Source organism: Dendrobates tinctorius, unplaced genomic scaffold (genome assembly GCF_039654945.1).
Source record: "Dendrobates tinctorius isolate UK_male_01 unplaced genomic scaffold, ASM3965494v1 ptg000326l, whole genome shotgun sequence".
Lineage (NCBI taxonomy): Eukaryota > Metazoa > Chordata > Amphibia > Anura > Dendrobatidae > Dendrobates > Dendrobates tinctorius.
The window spans coordinates 11,441,184-11,461,533 of NW_027361993.1; the positions used below are offsets into that span (position 1 = coordinate 11,441,184).

General features: G+C 41.8%; 1 protein-coding gene across 3 annotated transcripts in view; it reads left to right on the top strand.

Annotated features, from left to right (window-relative positions):
• The window catches only part of PLEKHG5 (pleckstrin homology and RhoGEF domain containing G5), a 368,148-nt gene that overhangs the window by 248,544 nt on the left and 99,254 nt on the right, over positions 1-20,350 (top strand). For 2 of the 3 annotated variants that reach the window (XM_073561749.1, XM_073561750.1), the window contains 2 exons: positions 2,835-2,926; positions 7,015-7,151. In XM_073561749.1, coding sequence (XP_073417850.1) covers positions 2,835-2,926; positions 7,015-7,151 — 229 coding nt within the window. Of the gene's footprint in view, positions 1-2,834; positions 2,927-7,014; positions 7,152-18,536; positions 18,756-20,350 lie in introns of those variants that run through there. The other variant, XM_073561751.1, reaches the window with a different exon arrangement.

The following is a 20,350-nucleotide window of genomic DNA, read 5'->3' on the forward strand; positions in this document are numbered from 1 at the left end:
AAGTATTTGGTCAGAAACAAAATTTCATCTCAATACTTTGTGATATATCCTTTGTTGGCAATGAGAGGTCAAACGTTTTCTGTAAGTCTTCACAAGGTTGCCACACACTGTTGTTGGTATGTTGGCCCATTCCTCCATGCAGATCTCCTCTAGAGCAGTGATGTTTTTGGCTTTTCGCTTGGCAACACGGACTTTCAACTCCCTCCAAAGGTTTTCTATAGGGTTGAGATCTGGAGACTGGCTAGGCCACTCCAGGACCTTGAAATGCTTCTTACGAAGCCACTCCTTCGTTGCCCTGGCGGTGTGCTTTGGATCATTGTCATGTTGAAAGACCCAGCCACGTTTCATCTTCAATGCCCTTGCTGATGGAAGGAGGTTTGCACTCAAAATCTCACGATACATGGCCCCATTCATTCTTTCATGTACCCGGATCAGTCGTCCTGGCCCCTTTGCAGAGAAACAGCCCCAAAGCATGATGTTTCCACCACCATGCTTTACAGTAGGTATGGTGTTTGATGGATGCAACTCAGTATTCTTTTTCCTCCAAACACGACAAGTTGTGTTTCTACCAAACAGTTCCAGTTTGGTTTCATCAGACCATAGGACATTCTCCCAAAACTCCTCTGGATCATCCAAATGCTCTCTAGCAAACTTCAGACGGGCCCGGACATGTACAGGCTTAAGCAGTGGGACACGTCTGGCACTGCAGGATCTGAGTCCATGGTGGCGTAGTGTGTTACTTATGGTAGGCCTTGTTACATTGGTCCCAGCTCTCTGCAGTTCATTCACTAAGTCCCCCCGCGTGGTTCTGGGATTTTTGCTCACCGTTCTTGTGATCATGATGACCCCACGGGGTGGGATTTTGCGTGGAGCACCAGATCGAGGGAGATTATCAGTGGTCTTGTATGTCTTCCATTTTCTAATTATTGCTCCCACAGTTGATTTCTTCACTCCAAGCTGGTTGGCTATTGCAGATTCAGTCTTCCCAGCCTGGTGCAGGGCTACAATTTTGTTTCTGGTGTCCTTTGACAGCTCTTTGGTCTTCACCATAGTGGAGTTTGGAGTCAGACTGTTTGAGGGTGTGCACAGGTGTCTTTTTATACTGATAACAAGTTTAAACAGGTGCCATTACTACAGGTAATGAGTGGAGGAAAGAGGAGACTCTTAAAGAAGAAGTTACAGGTCTGTGAGAGCCAGAAATCTTGATTGCTTGTTTCTGACCAAATACTTATTTTCCACCATAATATGCAAATAAAATGAAAAAAAAACAGACAATGTGATTTTCTGGATTTTTTTTTCTCAGTTTGTCTCCCATAGTTGAGGTCTACCTATGATGTAAATTACAGACGCCTCTCATCTTTTTAAGTGGTGGAACTTGCACTATTGCTGACTGACTAAATACTTTTTTTCCCCACTGTATATAAGCTGTGTATGGCACTGTTATATGTTCCCTGTACAGTATGTCACTGGTATATAAGCTGTGTATGGCACTGTTATATGTTCCCTGTACAGTATATCACTGGTATATAAGCTGGGTTTGGCACTGTTATATGTTCCCTGTACAGTATGTCACTGGTATATAAGCTGTGTATGCCACTGTTATATGTTCCCTATACAGTATGTCGCTGGTATATACGGTAAGCTGTGTATGGCACTGTTATATGTTCCCTGTACAGTATATCACTGGTATATAAGCTGTGTATGGCACTGTTATATGTTCCCTGTACAGTATATCACTGGTATATAAGCTGTGTATGGCACTGTTATATGTTCCCTGTACAGTATGTCACTGGTATATAAGCTGGGTTTGGCACTGTTATATGTTCCCTATACAGTATGTCACTGGTATATAAGCTGGGTTTGGCACTGTTATATGTTCCCTATACAGTATGTCACTGGTATATAAGCTGTGTATGGCACTGTTATATGTTCCCTATACAGTATGTCGCTGGTATATACGGTAAGCTGTGTATGGTACTGTTATATGTTCCCTGTACAGTATATCACTGGTATATAAGCTGGGTTTGGCACTGTTATATGTTCCCTGTACAGTATGTCACTGGTATATAAGCTGTGTATGGCACTGTTATATGTTCCCTATACAGTATGTCACTGGTATATAAGCTGTGTATGGCACTGTTATATGTTCCCTGTACAGTATGTCACTGGTATATAAGCTGGGTTTGGCACTGTTATATGTTCCCTATACAGTATGTCACTAGTATATAAGCTGTGTATGGCACTGTTATATGTTCCCTATACAGTATGTCACTGGTATATAAGCTGGGTATGGCACTGTTATATGTTCCCTGTACAGTATATCACTGGTATATAAGCTGTGTAAGGCACTGTTATATGTTCCCTATACAGTATGTCACTGGTATATAAGCTGTGTATGGCACTGTTATATGTTCCCTATACAGTATGTCACTGGTATATAAGCTGTGTATGGCACTGTTATATGTTCCCTGTACAGTATGTCACTGGTATATAAGCTGGGTTTGGCACTGTTATATGTTCCCTATACAGTATGTCACTAGTATATAAGCTGTGTATGGCACTGTTATATGTTCCCTGTACAGTATGTCGCTGGTATATAAGCTGTGTATGGCACTGTTATATGTTCCCTGTACAGTATGTCGCTGGTATATAAGCTGTGTATGGCACTGTGATATGTTCCCTATACAGTATGTCGCTGGTATATACGGTAAGCTGTGTATGGTACTGTTATATTTTCTCAATATGTCACTATTATGGAAACTTTGTAGGGTATTGATCATTATGCTTTCTTTATACTTTGAGAAAAGTATCTCATTTGTATCTTCTGTTTTCAGGACCCAAGTAAGGAATGCTTCACGTTAAAGTTTGATTTAAATGTGGATATAGAGACAGAAATTGTTCCAGCCATGAAGAAGAAGTCTCTGGGGTAAATTTCACTCCGAACAGTTATATAAATCCATTTTTGATCATTTTTCATAACGTTTCTTTTTAGGGGTCATCATTGCTTTGATGTAACACAAAGCTCCAATTCTCTGCTTTATCTACACAGAATGACAAAGTTAAAGGGGTTTATTGTGTGCATGGGGCCAATGACGGGAATGCGGTGACCTCATTATTATGCACATCAGTTGGAGTCCTCCACCAACCAGACATTGTGACTTATCCCAAGGATACAGTCAAGTAAATTCCCCATGCATCAGGGGTGGACAATTAGTTTTCAAAAGGGGCCACATGAAACACCATAAGTATTGTGGAGGGCCGAAACAACCAGCTGAACTTAATTATTATCAATATTAATATTATTATATATTAATTTGTATCAGTTAATATTGAGCAAAATTAAGATTTTTGATGAGCTACTACTGCTAATACAATAGTGCTTATTGTAACCTGTAATCCTACCTGTGTCAGCTAATCACAACCATATAATTTACTGCTTCTTACAAAGTTTATAAATCATACTGCTCGTGTTATTCAGCCCTTATAACTTGATCAGTGGTCCCCCCCAGAGACACCATGGTGTCCCCAGTCACCCCCCCCTGAATGATTCCTCCACAGCCGCCACACACAGTATGATAGACCCTACAGCCCCTTGCACACAGTATGATGCCCCCAGTCACACCTTCACAGAATGATGCCTCCACAGCCCCCCACACACAGTATGATGAACCCCAGGGCCCCCACACACAGTTTGACACCCCCAGTCACACCTTCACAGAATGATGCTTCCACAGCCTCCCACACACAGTATGATGAACTCCAGTGCCCCCACACACAGTATGATTTCCCCAGTTACACCATCACATAATGATGCTTCCACAGCCCCTCACACACTGTATGATGGACTCCAGGGCCACCATACACAGTATGATACCCCCAGTCACACCCTACAGAATTATGCCTCCACAGCCCCCACACACAGTATGATGCCCCCTATCACAGCTGAACAGAATGATGCCTCCACATCCCTCCACCGCATGATGGACCTCTCAGCCCCCTACACACAGTATTATGGACCCCAGAGCCCCCTCACACAGTGTGAGAGATCCTACAAACCCCCACACAGTATGTTGCCCCCACAGTTTCCTCCAACTACTGACACTGGAAAAAATAAAATAAAGCAACTCACCTAGCCTTGCTGCTCCGCTCTGGGAGGTGTCGTCTGAGGCTCCTTGCAACTTGCGCAATCTAGTGATGTTATTGCGCATAATGCACTGAGGCTCAGATGCACACGCTGAATGGTGGAATGGCTACACCTTTGTTCACATTGGTATATGGATCATGAGAATGCAGATACCTGTGAAATTGAGACAACTGGTGAGGGGATGGATGTGTGGTGTGGCCAGTGGGCCACTGCTTCCAGCCTTTTGGCTGGACAGTAGCAATCGGAAGGCCAGATGTGGGTCGCTTGTTCACCAGATCTGCGTTACATGATAAAAGTCTCACTTACACCTACCATTTAGAAATTCACTTGTCATAAATATGGTGTAAATGCCGCTGTTCTCCTGAATCTAGTGTTGTTGTTTTTTTTGTTTCTGCTATGCTCCGTCCCTAAGATGACCTCTTCTACCTTGTTTATAAGCCTAGTCTTTTTAACCAAGTGGGCTTGGTCCTAAGTGCTTCTCTGTGGGCATCTATTTGAGTATCACGCCCAATTGGCTAAAAAGCTTAGACTTGCATACAGATTTATGGCAAGTAACAGTTTAAATTTGCATTTTTTCCATTCATTTCAATGGGTGAAAAACTGCAAAAATGCTAAAAAAAATAGACATGCTGCGGATCTCAAGAAACACCCAGCAGCTAAAACAAGCAAAGGAAAATAAGCACACTGCTTGAATAAGATTTTTTAAATCTCAGTTACTTTGCCGGAACTGTAAAAAACAAAAAGACCACGTGTGAACAAACCCTAACCCTATTGATTGATTCTTACGTGGTCTTAGACTGCAGATTGGGGCATTACCTAAACAACTGTTCCTTGCTTGTATTAGCATAGGCTCACTAGAACAAAGCTGGAGACAAACTAGACAAACCCTACCTAAAATAGGAATCCCAATTATTTCTAGAAATTTAGACAGACCATTTGATCTAGTGAAGAGACAGGACAGCGGCCCGATTGTAGTTTGCTGTCTCAAGTTCGGCTGGTAATCAAAGGAGTTTGAGAACAAAAAGGTTATTTTATAGATTACAGATCCTCACCCTGGGCTGGATCCTACTTATGATGAGATTGGCTCATTAACGTCGGACGCGGCTGATTTACAGTATAGACCTTTATTGAGCCATGGAGCTGACCTTTCACTCAGGAATGTGACGGAAAGGTCGGGACGATAGTTTGCATTAAGGTTCTAGAAAGTGGAATATTCTGCAGAGATAATGGCAACTCGGGTCATTTATCACATGAAACCAGATAACTTGTTTTGTCCTTACTGATGGATATATAGCCTATAAATGACAATAATCTGATATTACGATCCGGGGCACTGGAAATGTCAAGAATATAATTTTTATTATTTTTAGTTCCTCATTTTAGAAAATTACTGAATAATTTCTTCAGACTTTCTTAATTATGAAGCTGATGTCTTAGGGTGCGGACTTATGTTATACATTTGTAAAATAGATTAATGTTATGGAAATATAGATAGAAGTGGAGGTAGTTAAAGAGAATGATAGGAAAATAGATATTAGGTAGAGACTACACCCCACACTTACAGCCTTGGCTGCTATTAGTGAGGTTATTAATTGCCGTCTGAGGTATGTTCTGCTGCACTGAATGCACTTGGCAAATCATCAAGGTCCTCTGCTGGCAGCTTCTGTTTAATTTCTGACCCTGTTGACCCAGATGTGCGCTATGGGAGACAAGTATTACTATGAGCAGCATGCGTGGCCTAAACGTGCTACTATGACCAGCATCTCCAGACTTGTCTCCCATCGAGTACATCAGGGACACCATTGGTTGGAAATTATAAAGGAGCTGCCAACACCGGATCTTCATGATTTGCCCAACTGCACTCAGCGCTGCAGAACATTCCTCAGACAACCATTAATAACCTCACTGATAGCAGTCAAGGCTGTAAGTGCGGGGCATGGTGCCCATACTCAATACTATATAAATCAAGATGTTTTAAAAAATTTTCTTTTCCATTTTTTAAAAAGATTTACAGATTGTTAACATGTCTATCATTCTTGTGATTTCCATAATTCTATGACTTTTCCTTCTAAGGGCTGCAGTTTAAATATTGAAGAGTGAATGTGTAGATAAGTAGATGTATGGACAGAGAGTAGATGGATAGATAAGATATGTAGATAGATAGATAGATGGATGATAGATAGAGAATAGATAGATAGCTGGATAGATAGATAGATAGATAAGATATGTAGATAGATACTAGACAGATAGATAGATAATAGATAGATAGACAGATAGATAAGATAGATAGATGATAGATAAGATATGTATATAGATAAATAGATAGTAGATAGATGATAGATAAGACATGCAGATAGATGATTGATAGATAGATGATTGATAGATAGATGATAGATAGATAGATGGATAAGATATGTAGATAGATAGATATGAGATAGATAGATGATAGATAGATAGAGAATATATAGATAGGATAGATAGATAGATAGATAGATAATAGATAGATGATTGATTGATAGATAGATAGATGATTGATAGATAGATGGATAAGATATGTAGATAGATGATAGATACAGTAGATAGATAGATAGATAGATAAGATTGATAGATGATTGATTGATTGATTGATAGATAGATAGATGATTGATAGATGGATAAGATATGTAGATAGATAGATATGAGATAGATAGATAGATGATAAATAGATAGATAGATATGAGATAGATAGATATGAGATAGATAGATAGATAGATAGATAGATAGATAGATAGATAGATAGATAAGATATGTAGATGGATAGAGATTATGTATTGATTTTTTACTCCTATTAGTTACAATTGGTTAACAAAGCACACTTTCTTTGTTTTTAGAGAAGTCTTGATTCCGGCTTTCGAAAGAAAAGGGATTGAATTGAGTAAAGTGGATATCTTCCTGGACCAGTCCAACACACCTTTGTCCCTAAACTTCGAAGCATACAGATTTGGAGGACATTACCTGAAGGTTAAAGGTAGGAGTTGTCACCCACCAGTATGTGATAACACAAACATGGCGGGGCCTACAGTTCGTATGTGGCCCCATGTTTTATACTTGTACTGTTTTGTTTTCATTGTTGGTTGTGATGAACAATAGTTCTAATTTTTGGGCTGAGAGATAGAAGAGCCTCCTGAACTCAGGGTAGCAGACTTATTACTTGACAATCTTGTTAATATCAGGATGCCTCAGGAGACTAAAGATATGGTGAGTTGAAGCCGTCTTTTGTGTTTAGCTTTGGCAAACAGGTGGCTCCCATAACAAGAAAGGATCCCCTTCCCTGTGTAATTTAACATTTGGGGAAGTTAGTTAATCCTTAATATGTTGAAGAACTGAAGACTTGTATAGAGAAGTGAAGGGCCTGTCATTATTATGTTGTGGGTCCTGTGAGGAATGTGCCAGCTGATAAGGTTGTTGAGTTGTGCTTGCCTCTATCTGGGCCCCATGGCAGATGCCTAGGCTGATATGATAGGTCTTGAGTAGGACTTGTGTTAGGAAAATGGAATCAGAGGTTCAATACAGAAGCAGGTAAGATATTGTTTTGAAAAATAAACCCACTGGTCTTAGAAGGGAGCTCCTAATGCTTAGTTATTTTTTGTGACTGACTTGCATCAGAGTTACAGTAGTATACCTAATGCTTAACATTATATAGACTTGTTCATGACAATGTATCTTCTATTTTTTCCTCCATTGCCATTTTACATTCTTTAGTAACAATGAAAAGGTCGTGCTCAGACCTGTCATTCCTTTCAAGATACCTAATGTGTTTCCAGTGTTTCTAATAGCACATCAGTCATGATATTCAGGCTCCTAGATGTACACTATGTATACCATGATCATACACAGTAATAATTTCAAATATACGGTAATCACTATTAGTATGGTGTTTCTGCAAAAGGTCCTGTGGTCAGGGTTCTCAGTGTGGTTTCAGCATTTCAACTTGCTCTATAGAGTGATATTTAGGCTTTTTAAGGGGGGTGATCTTGAGGCTTCTCAATTTGTCTTCAGTCTTCTCAGTGGATTGGTCTTTGCAGTCTTCTTAGTTGGGTGAACTACAGAAAATCTCAGTGGTGGTCAGCTTTAGGTTTCCTAATGGGATGATCTTCTGATTTCTTATTTTGGCAATGTTCAAGCTTCTCAGCTGAGTAGCCTTCAGATTTCCTAACTGGGTGATCTTCAGGCTACTCGGTGGAGCGATGTTCAAGCTTCAAAATCGCGTGATCTTCAGGCTTCTCAGTGGAGTGACCCTTAGGCTTTTCAGTGAGGTGATCTACATTCTTAGGGCTCATATCCATATGCAAGTAAAAAAATGGTCCGATTTCCAGACCGTAAAAACGGACGAGTGCCATTCGAGCGTCATGTGAGTGTCATGCGATTTCTGTGCAATTTTTAAACGGAACATCCGTATGACATGCGTATGCAATCCGTATGCAAGATGAGCTTTTACATTCAGCAGCTCTTTGCCCTTTACACATCATTTTAAAACTAAATATTCTTCAAAACACACATATATATATATATAGAGGTCATCGCAGTTCAGGCTGCGAGGGAGCGCAGACTCAGTGACGTCAGCACTAGTTACTGAGGCTGCGCTGGCAGCATCTCCTCATTCACCAGTGGTTTTCAGACGGGACTGTCGCATCTTAGCACCGTTCAGATTGAAAAATGTATATCCCCCAGATATGGATTACGGCGTGGGACACAACGACGGACAGGTATGGTATATTATTGCTTTTTTATTTTATATTTATTACAGGAGAACGAGGGCTTCACATGGATTAGATATGTTTGTAAGTATGGTTTAATTAAGAATAATACTTGTCCCTAGTATAGTTATATTTGAGGACTGAGTGGGCCTCGCAAAATTGCGGAGACATGTCTGATATTGATCCAAGTGTCAGATCAAAGTTAGCAATGCAAGTCAATCGGTCCGTGAAAAAATCAGACAGCACTTGGATGCCTTCCGCGTGCTGTCCATTTTTCATAGACAGCTATTGTAAAGGTAGTGAAACTTTTTTTTTGTCTCTCCTCTGAGAAAAACTGCTGAAACTCAGACCAAACTCTGACGATATTGTGCTGAAACTTGGATGAAACTCTGCCCAATGCACGTTTCACACAAGCATCTTCAGGGAGTATTTGTAGCACCATTGATTGCATGGTGCTGTACATGAGAAAGGGTTACATACAAATTATAGTTATGACTTACAGGAAATAAACTAACAATCACAGACTGATACGGAGGGGAGAGGGCCCTGCCCTTTTGGGAAATATATTCTACGACATTAGATTGGGGGGTTGCAGCAGCTCCAGTGATGGTGAGGCGGTAGCTCCAGTAGTGGTGAGGAGGCAGTGGGGATCATTGCAGTCTTCAGGTTCCGTCTAAAGGATCCGGGTGTGGTTGACAGTCGGACGTGTTGGGGTAAAGAATTCCAGAGGATGGGGGCTATTCGGGAGAAGTCTTGGACGCGGTTGGGTGAGGAGTAGAGTTGAGCGATACCGTCCGATACTTCAAAGTATCGTATCGGATGGTATCGGCCGATCTTTAAAAAAAGTATCGGTATCGCCGATTCCGATACCGGAAGTCCCATTCAAGTCTATGGGACTTCCGGTATCGGAATAAGAAAAACCCTTTCCTGCCCTTGTACAGCCTCTCTGGGGTCTGTACGGGCCTTTCGGGGGGCTGTGCCGGCCTGCCAGGGGGTCTGTGCAGGCTCCGGTGGTCTGTGCCGGCCTGCCGGTGGTCTGTGCAGGCTCCGGGGGGCTGTGCCGGCCTGCCGGGGGGCTGTGCCGGCCTGCCGGGGGGCTGTGCCGGCTCCGGGGGGCTGTGCCGGCCTGCCGGGGGGCTGTGCCGGCCTGCCGGGGGGCTGTGAAGGCTCCGGGGGGCTGTGCAGGCATCGTCCGATGGGACTACAAGTCCCATCGGGCGATGCCTGCTACCATAACAGTGATTGACACATTAGCCAATGATGGGACAGTAGTAGTCCCATCATCCGGCTAATGTGTTAAATGTAAAAAAAAAAAAAAAAAAATTACATGCTACATACATACAACATGCATACTACATACATGCTACATTCATACTACATACTACATACATGCTACATACATACTACATATATACTACATGCATGCTACATACATACTGCATGCTACATACATACCACATACATACTACATACATACTACATGCATGCTACATACATACTACATGCTACATACATACTACATACATACTACATATATACTACATGCATGCTACATACATACTACATGCTACATACATACCACATATATACTACATACATACTACATATATACTGCATGCTACATACATACTACATATATACTACATGCATGCTACATACATACTACATGCTACATACATACCACATACATACTACATACATACTACATACATACTACATGCTACATACATACTACATATATACTACATGCATGCTACATACATACTACATATATACTACATGCATGCTACATACATACTACATGCTACATGCATGCTACATACATACTACATACATACTACATGCTACATACATACCACATATATACTACATACATACAATACATTCATACAATACATACATAGACATACAGTACATATAACATAGAGTAACATACTTACCAATACTTGTCACATTGTTCCCCGAAGCCATTGTCGTCTACGGAATAAATATTAACATAACAAACCACAAAAATACTCACCCACGATCCGAAGCAGTCCACGAGTGTGTCCCACGACGATCTTGGGTAGAGAACTGCAGCATCAGATGATGCTGCCGTTCTCTACGGGCTGCAGGAATCCAATGACGGAAGGTAGGTATCCTTCCGCACTGTATTCCTCCGCCACTTAAAAAAAAAAAGTCCCTAGTCTCACTTTATGCCATTGCTGTGTGGGAATTTCCCACACAGCAATGGCATAAAGTGAGACTAGGGACTTTTTTTTTTTAAGTGGCGGAGGAATACAGTGCGGAAGGATACCTACCTTCCGTCATTGGATTCCTGCAGCCCGTAGAGAACGGCAGCATCATCTGATGCTGCAGTTCTCTACCCAAGATCGTCGTGGGACACACTCGTGGACTGCTTCGGATCGTGGGTGAGTATTTTTGTGGTTTGTTATGTTAATATTTATTCCGTAGACGACAATGGCTTCGGGGAACAATGTGACAAGTATTGGTAAGTATGTTACTCTATGTTATATGTACTGTATGTCTATGTATGTATTGTATGAATGTATTGTATGTATGTAGTATATATGTGGTATGTATGTAGCATGTAGTATGTATGTAGTATGTATGTAGCATGCATGTAGCATGTAGTATGTATGTAGCATGCATGTAGTATATATGTAGTATGTATGTAGCATGCAGTATATATGTAGTATGTATGTAGTATATATGTGATATGTATGTAGCATGTAGTATGTATGTAGCATGCATGTAGTATATATGTAGTATGTATGTGGTATGTATGTAGCATGTAGTATGTATGTAGCATGCATGTAGTATATATGTAGTATGTATGTAGTATGTATGTAGCATGCAGTATGTATGTAGTATGTATGTAGTATATATGTAGTATGTATGTAGCATGTATGTAGTATGTATGTAGTATATATGTAGTATGTATGTAGCATGTAGTATGTATGTAGTATTTTTTTTTTTTTTTTTTTTTTTAACATTTAACACATTAGCCGGATGATGGGACTACTACTGTCCCATCATTGGCTAATGTGTCAATCACTGTCATGGTAGCAGGCATCGCCCGATGGGACTTGTAGTCCCATCGGACGATGCTTGCACAGACCCCCGGACATCAGCACAGCCCCCCGGCAGGCCGGCACAGCCCCCCGGCAGGCCGGTACAGACCCCCACAGGGTGCACAGACCACCGGCAGGCCGGCACAGCCCCCCGGCAGGCCGGTACAGACCCCGGGCAGTCCACACAGCCCCCCGGCAGGCCGGCACAGCCCCCCCGGCAGGCCGGTACAGACCCCGGGCAGTCCACACAGCCCCCCGGCAGGCCGGCACAGCCCCCCGGCAGGCCGGCAGAGACCCCCGGAAGGCCCGAAATGACGGCGCATCATGATGCGCACACACCGCGCATCATGATGACGTCAGGCCGTCAATCAACTGAACTTCCGATTCCGATGCCGAATTCCGATATTGAAAAAATATCGGAAGTCGGTATCGGAATTCCGATACAGCAAGTATCGGCCGATACCCGATACTTGCGGTATCGGAATGCTCAACACTAGTGAGGAGCGAATAAGAGTAAAGGAGTGGAGATCTTGGGAGGACCGGAGATTACGTGAGGGAAGATATCGGGAGATTAGATCAGAGATATATGGAGGAGACAGTTTATAGATGGGCTTGTAGGTCAGTATTAGTAATTTGAACTGGATGCACTGAGGGAATAGGAGCCAGTGAAGAGATTTGCAGAGGGGGGAAGCAGAGGAGTAGCAAGGAGAGAGATGAATTAGTTGGGCAGTAGAGTTAAGGATGGACTGGAGAGGTGCGAGGGTGTTAGCAGGGAGGCCACAGAAAAGGATGTTGCAGTAGCCGAGACGGGAGATGATGAGGGCATGCACAAGCATTTTAGTAGATTGAGGGTGGAGGAAAGGACGGATTCTGGAGATATTTTTGAGCTGGAAGCGACAGGAGGTGGAAAGAGCTCGGATGTGCGGTTTGAAGGACAGGGCAGAGTCCAGGGTTACTCCGAGGCAGCGGACCTGCGGTACGGGGGAAAGCGTGATGTTGTTAATTGTGATAGATACTGTAGGTCAGGTAAGGAAGATCTGTGAGATGGGGGAAAGTTGATGAGTTCAGATTTGTTCACATTGAGTTTGAAGCGAGAGAAGAAGGAGGATATGATTGATAGACACTCTGGGATTCTGGACAGCAGAGAGGTGACGTCTGGGCCAGAGAGATAGATCTGAGTGTCATCGGCATAAAGGTAGTACTGGAATCCGTGGGACTTTATGAGTTGTCCCAGGCCAAGTGTATAGATTGAGAAGAGTAGCGTTCCTAGGACAGAACCTTGGGGGACACCAACAGAGAGAGGTTGGAGTGAGGAGGTAGTGTGGGAGTGAGAGACGCTGAATGTACGGTTGTAAAGGTATGAGGAGATCCAGGATAGGGCGAGGTCTTTGATGCCAAAGGAGGAGAGGATCTGTAGTAGGAGGCAGTGGTAAACTGTGTTGAAAGCAGAGGACAGGTCTAGAAGGAGGAGTATAGAGTATTGTCCGTTAGCTTTGGCTGTAAGTAAGTCATTAGTAATTTTGGTCAGGGCAGTCTCAGTGTAATGATGGGGGCGGAAACCAGATTGTAGATTGTCAAAGAGCAAGTTAGATGAGAGGTGGGAGGAAAGTTCAGCATGGACGTGGTGCTCCAGGAGTTTGGAAGCGAACGGGAGCAGCAATATTGGGCGATAGCTGGACATAGCAGTTGGGTCAAGGGTTGGCTTTTTAAGGATAGCACATCTATCTATTGTGGCATGTTTGAAAGCAGAAGGGAAGGTACCAGAAGTTAGTGATACACAAACAAGAAGTATTCAGCTCACCCCTCTTCTCTCCTGATCACACCTCCGACGCACGGAAACACCCTGACCCGGGTGTATAGTGCATGCACAACATAAAGAAGGATTTTTCCAGCGTCTCCAGGAGATAAAATAATAATTGCTTTATTGAGAATATAAAATCTTCATACCATCAGGTAAAAATGACACAAAGAGGCGTATGGAGGGGAGCAATTTCCTACGCGTTTCACCCTGAAAGGGCTTAATCATGGAATGCGTAAGAAAGGTCTCCAAGCAAATATTTAAACACATCAAGAAAACAGGTGAACCAATTAGGTAAAAAACACACCCATTCGTTTAGCATAAAAAAAACAACAAAAAACAAAAACAAAACAAATTTAAATCAACGGTGCAAAGGATGGAGACCAACACACAAAAAAAAAATTGTAATAACAAAAAAGATGAGAGGAAAAAAGAAAGAGAAAAAAAAGAAAAAATACTAGTGTATAATGTAAACAGTTAAAAAACACACATTAATGTTATAAAGAAGCCATAGTATATTTTGATGGTGTTATAACAAGAGTCTTGCGATTTACAAACAATTTATGTACAATTTATTGATTATTATAGGTTGAAAAGGTGGGTTAGGGATGGGGTTAGAGTGGTGGTGAGGTTGGGGAGGAGGTGGGATGGGATCGTGTCAAGTAGACAAGTAGTGAGGTGTGATTTGGAGAGATGAGCAAGCTCTCCTTCAATAATGTTGGATAGGAAGGTTATGGGATTTGGGCATTGGTCTGGTATGCAAAGGGGTTGTGGTGGTTGAACAATAAAGATTTGCCGTGTTTGGTCTATCTTGTTTTTGAAGTGTGTGGCAAAGTCCTCAGCAGAGATGAGAGAGGTTGGAGGGGGCAGTGGTGGGCAGAGGAGGGAGTTAAAAGTGTTGAATAACTGTTTGGGGTTGTGGGATAAGGAAGATACAAGTGATGTAAAGTAGGCCTGTTTAGCAGAGGTGAGAGCTGATTTGAATGCAAGTGTTGCTTGTTTGAGTGCAGTGAAGTCGTCTTGCGAATGCAGTTTCTTGCCGAAGCTTTTTAGTGATGTTATTGTGCCAGGGGTGTCTATTGATTTGTCGCACTCTGCTATGCATGAAAGGGGCAACCAAGTTGATGGCTGATGCAAGAGTGGCATTGTAGAAACTAGTGGCAGTGTCTGTGTCGTGGAGTGAGGATATGGATGCCATTGGTACAATAGATATAAAGAATGGTTAGCACACGGCCAGGAAGTTGAATATACGGTGCTAGTGAAAGGGAGCCTCTGGTCCCGTAAATATGAAGTCAATATAGAATCACTGCACACATAAATTATGCTTTAGTGAGCTTTTTTATTTTATTGACGGTGATGAAGCGACAGTGAGTCACTCACTGCTGAGGCATGGCGGTGCCTGCATCCCCCACTGCGCCACCAATGGTTCCTTGCCATATCATTAGGATTTCTGCTCCTCTGGCACCTGGACCATTGGCCACACTGGACAATCCACATTCTCATGAAATTTTGCCTAGCAGTGATAAATTATTAACCGGTGACTCCCGAAACTCTACTTCAAAAAGGCGACTATGTGATAAAGGCCTTTGTTAGGCCGAAACGTCAGCTGTCGCTTCATCACCGTCAATAAAATAAAAAAGCTCACTAAAGCATAATTTACGTGTGCAGTGATTCTATATTGACTTCAGTGGTACAATAGAGTCAGATAGTGTACGAGTGTCTAGGTGTGCGAGGTTTCTGCGGAGGGTGTGCATGTTGCTGGACATGGGTGATATGTGAGGAGGACAGGGATGAGAAAGTGAGTAGATGGTGGTCAGATAGAGGGAGAGGGGAGGTTGTGAAGTTAGTTAGGGAGCAGAGACGGGTGAAGACCAGGTCTAATGTGTGTCCGTCTGTGTGGGTGGCTGAGGAGGGCCACTGGGTAAGTCCAAAAGATGAAGTAAGGGACAGGAGTTTGGAGGCTGCTGACTGGTGGGTGTCAATGGGGATGTTGACGTCACCCATGATGATGGTGGGAATGTCAGCAGAGAGAAAGTGAAGGAGCCGAGTGGAGAATTGGTCAATAAAGGCAGTGGTCGGGCCCGAGGTCGGTATATGACAGCCACTTGGAGGTTGGAGGGAGAGTAGATGCAGACAGAGTGGACTTCAGAAGAAGGGAGGATTAGGGAGGGAAGAAGTGGGATTGGGTTAAAGGTACAGTTGGAAGTTACAGTTGGAAGAATATGTATCTAATATGCCTTTTGAAACTTCCACATTTATTGGGCTTGTGCAATATTTTCCACTGCTTTTCTAATCATTGTTTTGCATATATGTGGCCCATCTACCTCTATTTCTGCTCTCTTTTTAATATTCATCAATTGATACATCTAATATTTGGGGTTATATTGTAGCATTATATAGATCTAGGAATTTGATTACATCTTCTATCTGGTGCAAGCTTCATTGATTACTTTTGTCAATTCAGCTAGTGTCCTTAGTATTCTGTTTGGAGTATATTATATGTTTTTTAATTGTAGCCTTTTTTGGTATAAAGTAATTTATCTAATGAATTTTGTTATTTTTGGGGGTATTTGTATTATTATTTCATTGGCATAGTTACTTTTGTAAACTATTTCTTTCTAAATTGGTTGTTGTTTTTCTCTATGGAGTGATTTTCAGGCTTCTCAGTGGAGTGCTCTTCAAGCTTCTCAATGTTGTGATCTTTTGGTTTCTCAATAGGGTGATCTTCAGGCTTCTAAGTGGTGTAACCTTTTGGCTTCTCAATAGGATGATCTTCAGGCTTCTCGGTGGTGTGATCTTTTGGCTTCTCAGTACGATGATCTTCAGGCTTCTCAATGGTGTGTTCTTAGTAGGATGGTCTTCAGGCTTCTCAATGGTGTGACCTTTTGGCATCTCAATGGTGTGACCTTTTGGTTTCTCAATAGAAGGATCTTCAGGCTTCTCAGTATGATGCAAAATATATACAGCCCACTGGTGCTTGACACACTCCTAAGTTTCTGGCTGCTAAGTTTGGGTGACAGTAACCACCTCCTGTCAAATAATGTTGAAAAAGGACAAATGTATATGCCAAACAGCGCTTAGAAATAGGAAATGGGAGAAAAGGTGTCCTCCTGCAAGATTTTGCGGTAAGTATACAGCAATACTAACGCTAGAAGTAAATCCCCACTGCTGGAGAGTGTCCTTAATTTCACAAAAGTAGCAGTGTACTTTTGAAATAAATATGTCAAAATACCACCACACGTATAAAGATGTTAATGCGTATGCATGTAGTTATACACAGAAGCTACAACTACTACTTTGGGTATAGGTTGCTAGAAAAGCTGAGTGCACTGATCCTGCTAACGTCAGGAAAGTTGGGTGCACTGTTTCCAGAGCTGTGGTGTACTTATACAATACATATACCAGACTGCCACGACACATGTATTAATGCTAGTGCATATAATTAAACATAGAGGCTCAAACTATTACCGTGGGTTTTGGTAGCGGGTAGCTAGAAGAGCTTGGTGCACTAATCTTGCTGTTGTTAGGAAAGCTGGGTGCAGTGTCCAGCTTGTGCCGTGGAAAGACGGCGCTATTTGTCTATAGATGGCACGGAGGTGTCTGTCCGTGTCAGCATTGAGAAACATGTGGCACCGGTGGGAGGAGTCCGATGTGTCGGTGCACGGAGACCACCACCAGAGATATGCGGTGATGCTGTAGAAGCCTTGCGGCCTTAAGGGAGTTGGTGGAGTTTGTTTATAATGTATCAGGAAGCTGATACAAATTAACTAGTTTCTGTAAGCTCCTAGCACTAATCCGCATAAGTTTGGGCTTCCTTCAGCAGGGACGCGAAACGCGCGTCGGGGAGTGCGCTGTGCCAGTAATCAGTACGGACCTTAAAGGTATATACCTCAGTTATTGATCCTATCCTTGCACCTTTTTGCACAGTGTCACTTTATGCTTCTCATTTGCACTATGACACGTTATGTCCTTTTTCTTATATGGATGTTTTTGCACTAAGTGCACTATCATATATAACTATTGATTGTTATGTTATTTCTCTCACGTATTATTTATGAATTATTTTTTTCTACACTTTTGATTAATTTGGGATCTTTTTACCTAGAGCATATAAAATTATGGATTGACTCATTTATTACCTCATTTGGTCCGTATTATATTTATTTATATAACAATTATTATATTCAGCTTATTTATCTTGCTTTATCTTCGGGTTATCCGAGCACAGGCACTTGTTTTTATAATTTTATACTACTAATTGCCACCTGTATAAGTATAAATAAAGGCATTTTTATTTTGAAGTCTTTGTAGTCCGACACCTTCTTTAGTCCTATGTCTTTGGGATATTCTTTTGTTAGACACTGGGAGCAGCATCGTGGACTCAGCGCTGGACTCAGGGGGGACTCAGTTCCTCTTCATACTTTTTGTGGCCAGCGATCTATTTGGCGACCCTTCTACCATTATTGTGACCTTTTCTTGGCTTTCTCTTGCTGAGGCAGTCTCTCCTCTAGCCATGACATACAGCTCACCACACCTAAACGTAGTTGGCTTATTACACTTTTGTTGGCCGGGTTCTGCTTGCATTGACAGTCTTATTTGTATAATGGCTCATCATTTTTAAGAAGTCATTATCTTCCATGCCAGAGAATGTTTCTACCTAAGGAGAAGAATAAATTAAATTGTACCACTTCTCGTAATCCTGGCAGAGCCTACGTTACCACTCACCTTGTAGCAGTGCTGTGCATGGGTTGGCTCGGGGGTATTTTTTACTTTCATTTCATCATCTTCCAAATGAATTATCGGAAAGGAATGTTTCGCTCAGTTCGATGATTTGTTAAGATTTTGTCAAAATAACACTTGGGAAAACCCAATGGTAGGAAGCACCTTCAGGAAAAGGCTGACAGGATGCAAGTCTATCACAGTCAGAGACAGAGCTGAGAGCCGAGGAACAACATTGAGGCTATCAGGGTGCGGAAAGTTCACCAACCCTCACAATCCTCAAGGTAACCATTATTGAGCTTCAATTTATATATACATTTTTATATAAATTCTAATTACTGTAATAAATAAAATTAATTTTGCGGTGCTCACTGTTGGCATATTGGTGCGTCGCCCTCTGGCAGTCAGGAGAAGTCAAGGTCGTAGTATTTTATTATTACTGGATATAGTGGATATTAAGTTTTCTCATGGATGGTCAAGATGATTATTTACACTGACAAATGCATCTTGCATTCCTATGCAAGTAAGAAGTGTAGTGGAACGGTCTTTAAAGGGTTAAATGTAAGAAAATAAGCACATACATATTTAAACGGTGTAATAACTATTGATATAAGCCGTAGAGTGTTATTATATAACCGCAGTGAAGTGTTACACTGCACAAAACAAATAGTTGTAGTCTATGACACGCGATCCGAGTAAAGACTTTGCTGGCCTGAAACGCGTCACCTGAAGTCACGTTTCTCTGCCCATGGTGTGATGTCTTATAATATGCTCATTGTATGGATGAAATAAAAGCAGGTGGACTTTTGTAATCTGGTGCAAATCGTCAGTTAATTTTGCCAACTGCACAGTGACATCTGCTACCCATAGAAATTCATTGTAAAAAAATATGTATTTCTTAAGGTAGGCTTCTTGTTAAGAAGAAGTTGTATCCCGCTTAGGACTCATTAATCCTCTGTGCCAGTCTGTGAGACTAAAAGTTGAAATAAAGTCAATGTTTTTTGCACCTGTCTCTGCCATACACATTCAAGCCAGAGGATCCACAGGGGGACTGAGTGAGCACTACTTTTTGTGAGGACACAGATGTGCACTATTATTGTGTGAGGGTCTTAATGGAGGGATTATTGCTGTGTGGGACACAAAGGTGGCAACATTACAGTGTTGCGGCTAAAAGGAGGGCAATATTATAGTCTGGGACAGATAGGTTATTATTGCAGAACCACAAAGGAGAGGACTATTATTGTGTAGGGGGAACTGAGAGGGGCTTTAGAGCTGCAGGACGGGGAGTTTGTGTACATAGACATGTAATAGCTAGAAGAAGTCTTCATAGTGGTCTGGGCTGGATAGAGAAGAAAAGAGAAAGATGATGACTACAATCCGAGAATATGATCGTCATCTAGAAGTCACTGGATATAAGTGGTCTATAGTCACCTTTCACTGTGTAGAACCAATATCTGAGCATTGTTAGATGACTGCATTATTTACCACCATATGGAGCTGAGCTGTCGTATCTAAGCTTGTAGTGTTATTTTACATGTACCTAAATGTGAGTGATTCCTTAAAGCCAATATATTCACGCTGCCTTATCTCAGAGCATCATGATGTAGAGGCAGAGCCTGATTTCAGTGGCGTCACTTATTCGACAGTTTACTTAATATATATGCGTGTGTGTGTGTTTTATTTTTTATTATTTATATATTTTTTTATAATTTTTTTATAATTTATTTACTTTTTGCAGTTATAATTAAAAATGTTTTTTTATCTGCTGCTGATCTAGCAGTTCTCTGAATGCTGAGCTCTGTATAACCCCACCCAGATCTCAGATTGGCAGCTCTCTGTGTACACTGTGCATAGACAGAAAGCTGCCAATCTGGTGGGG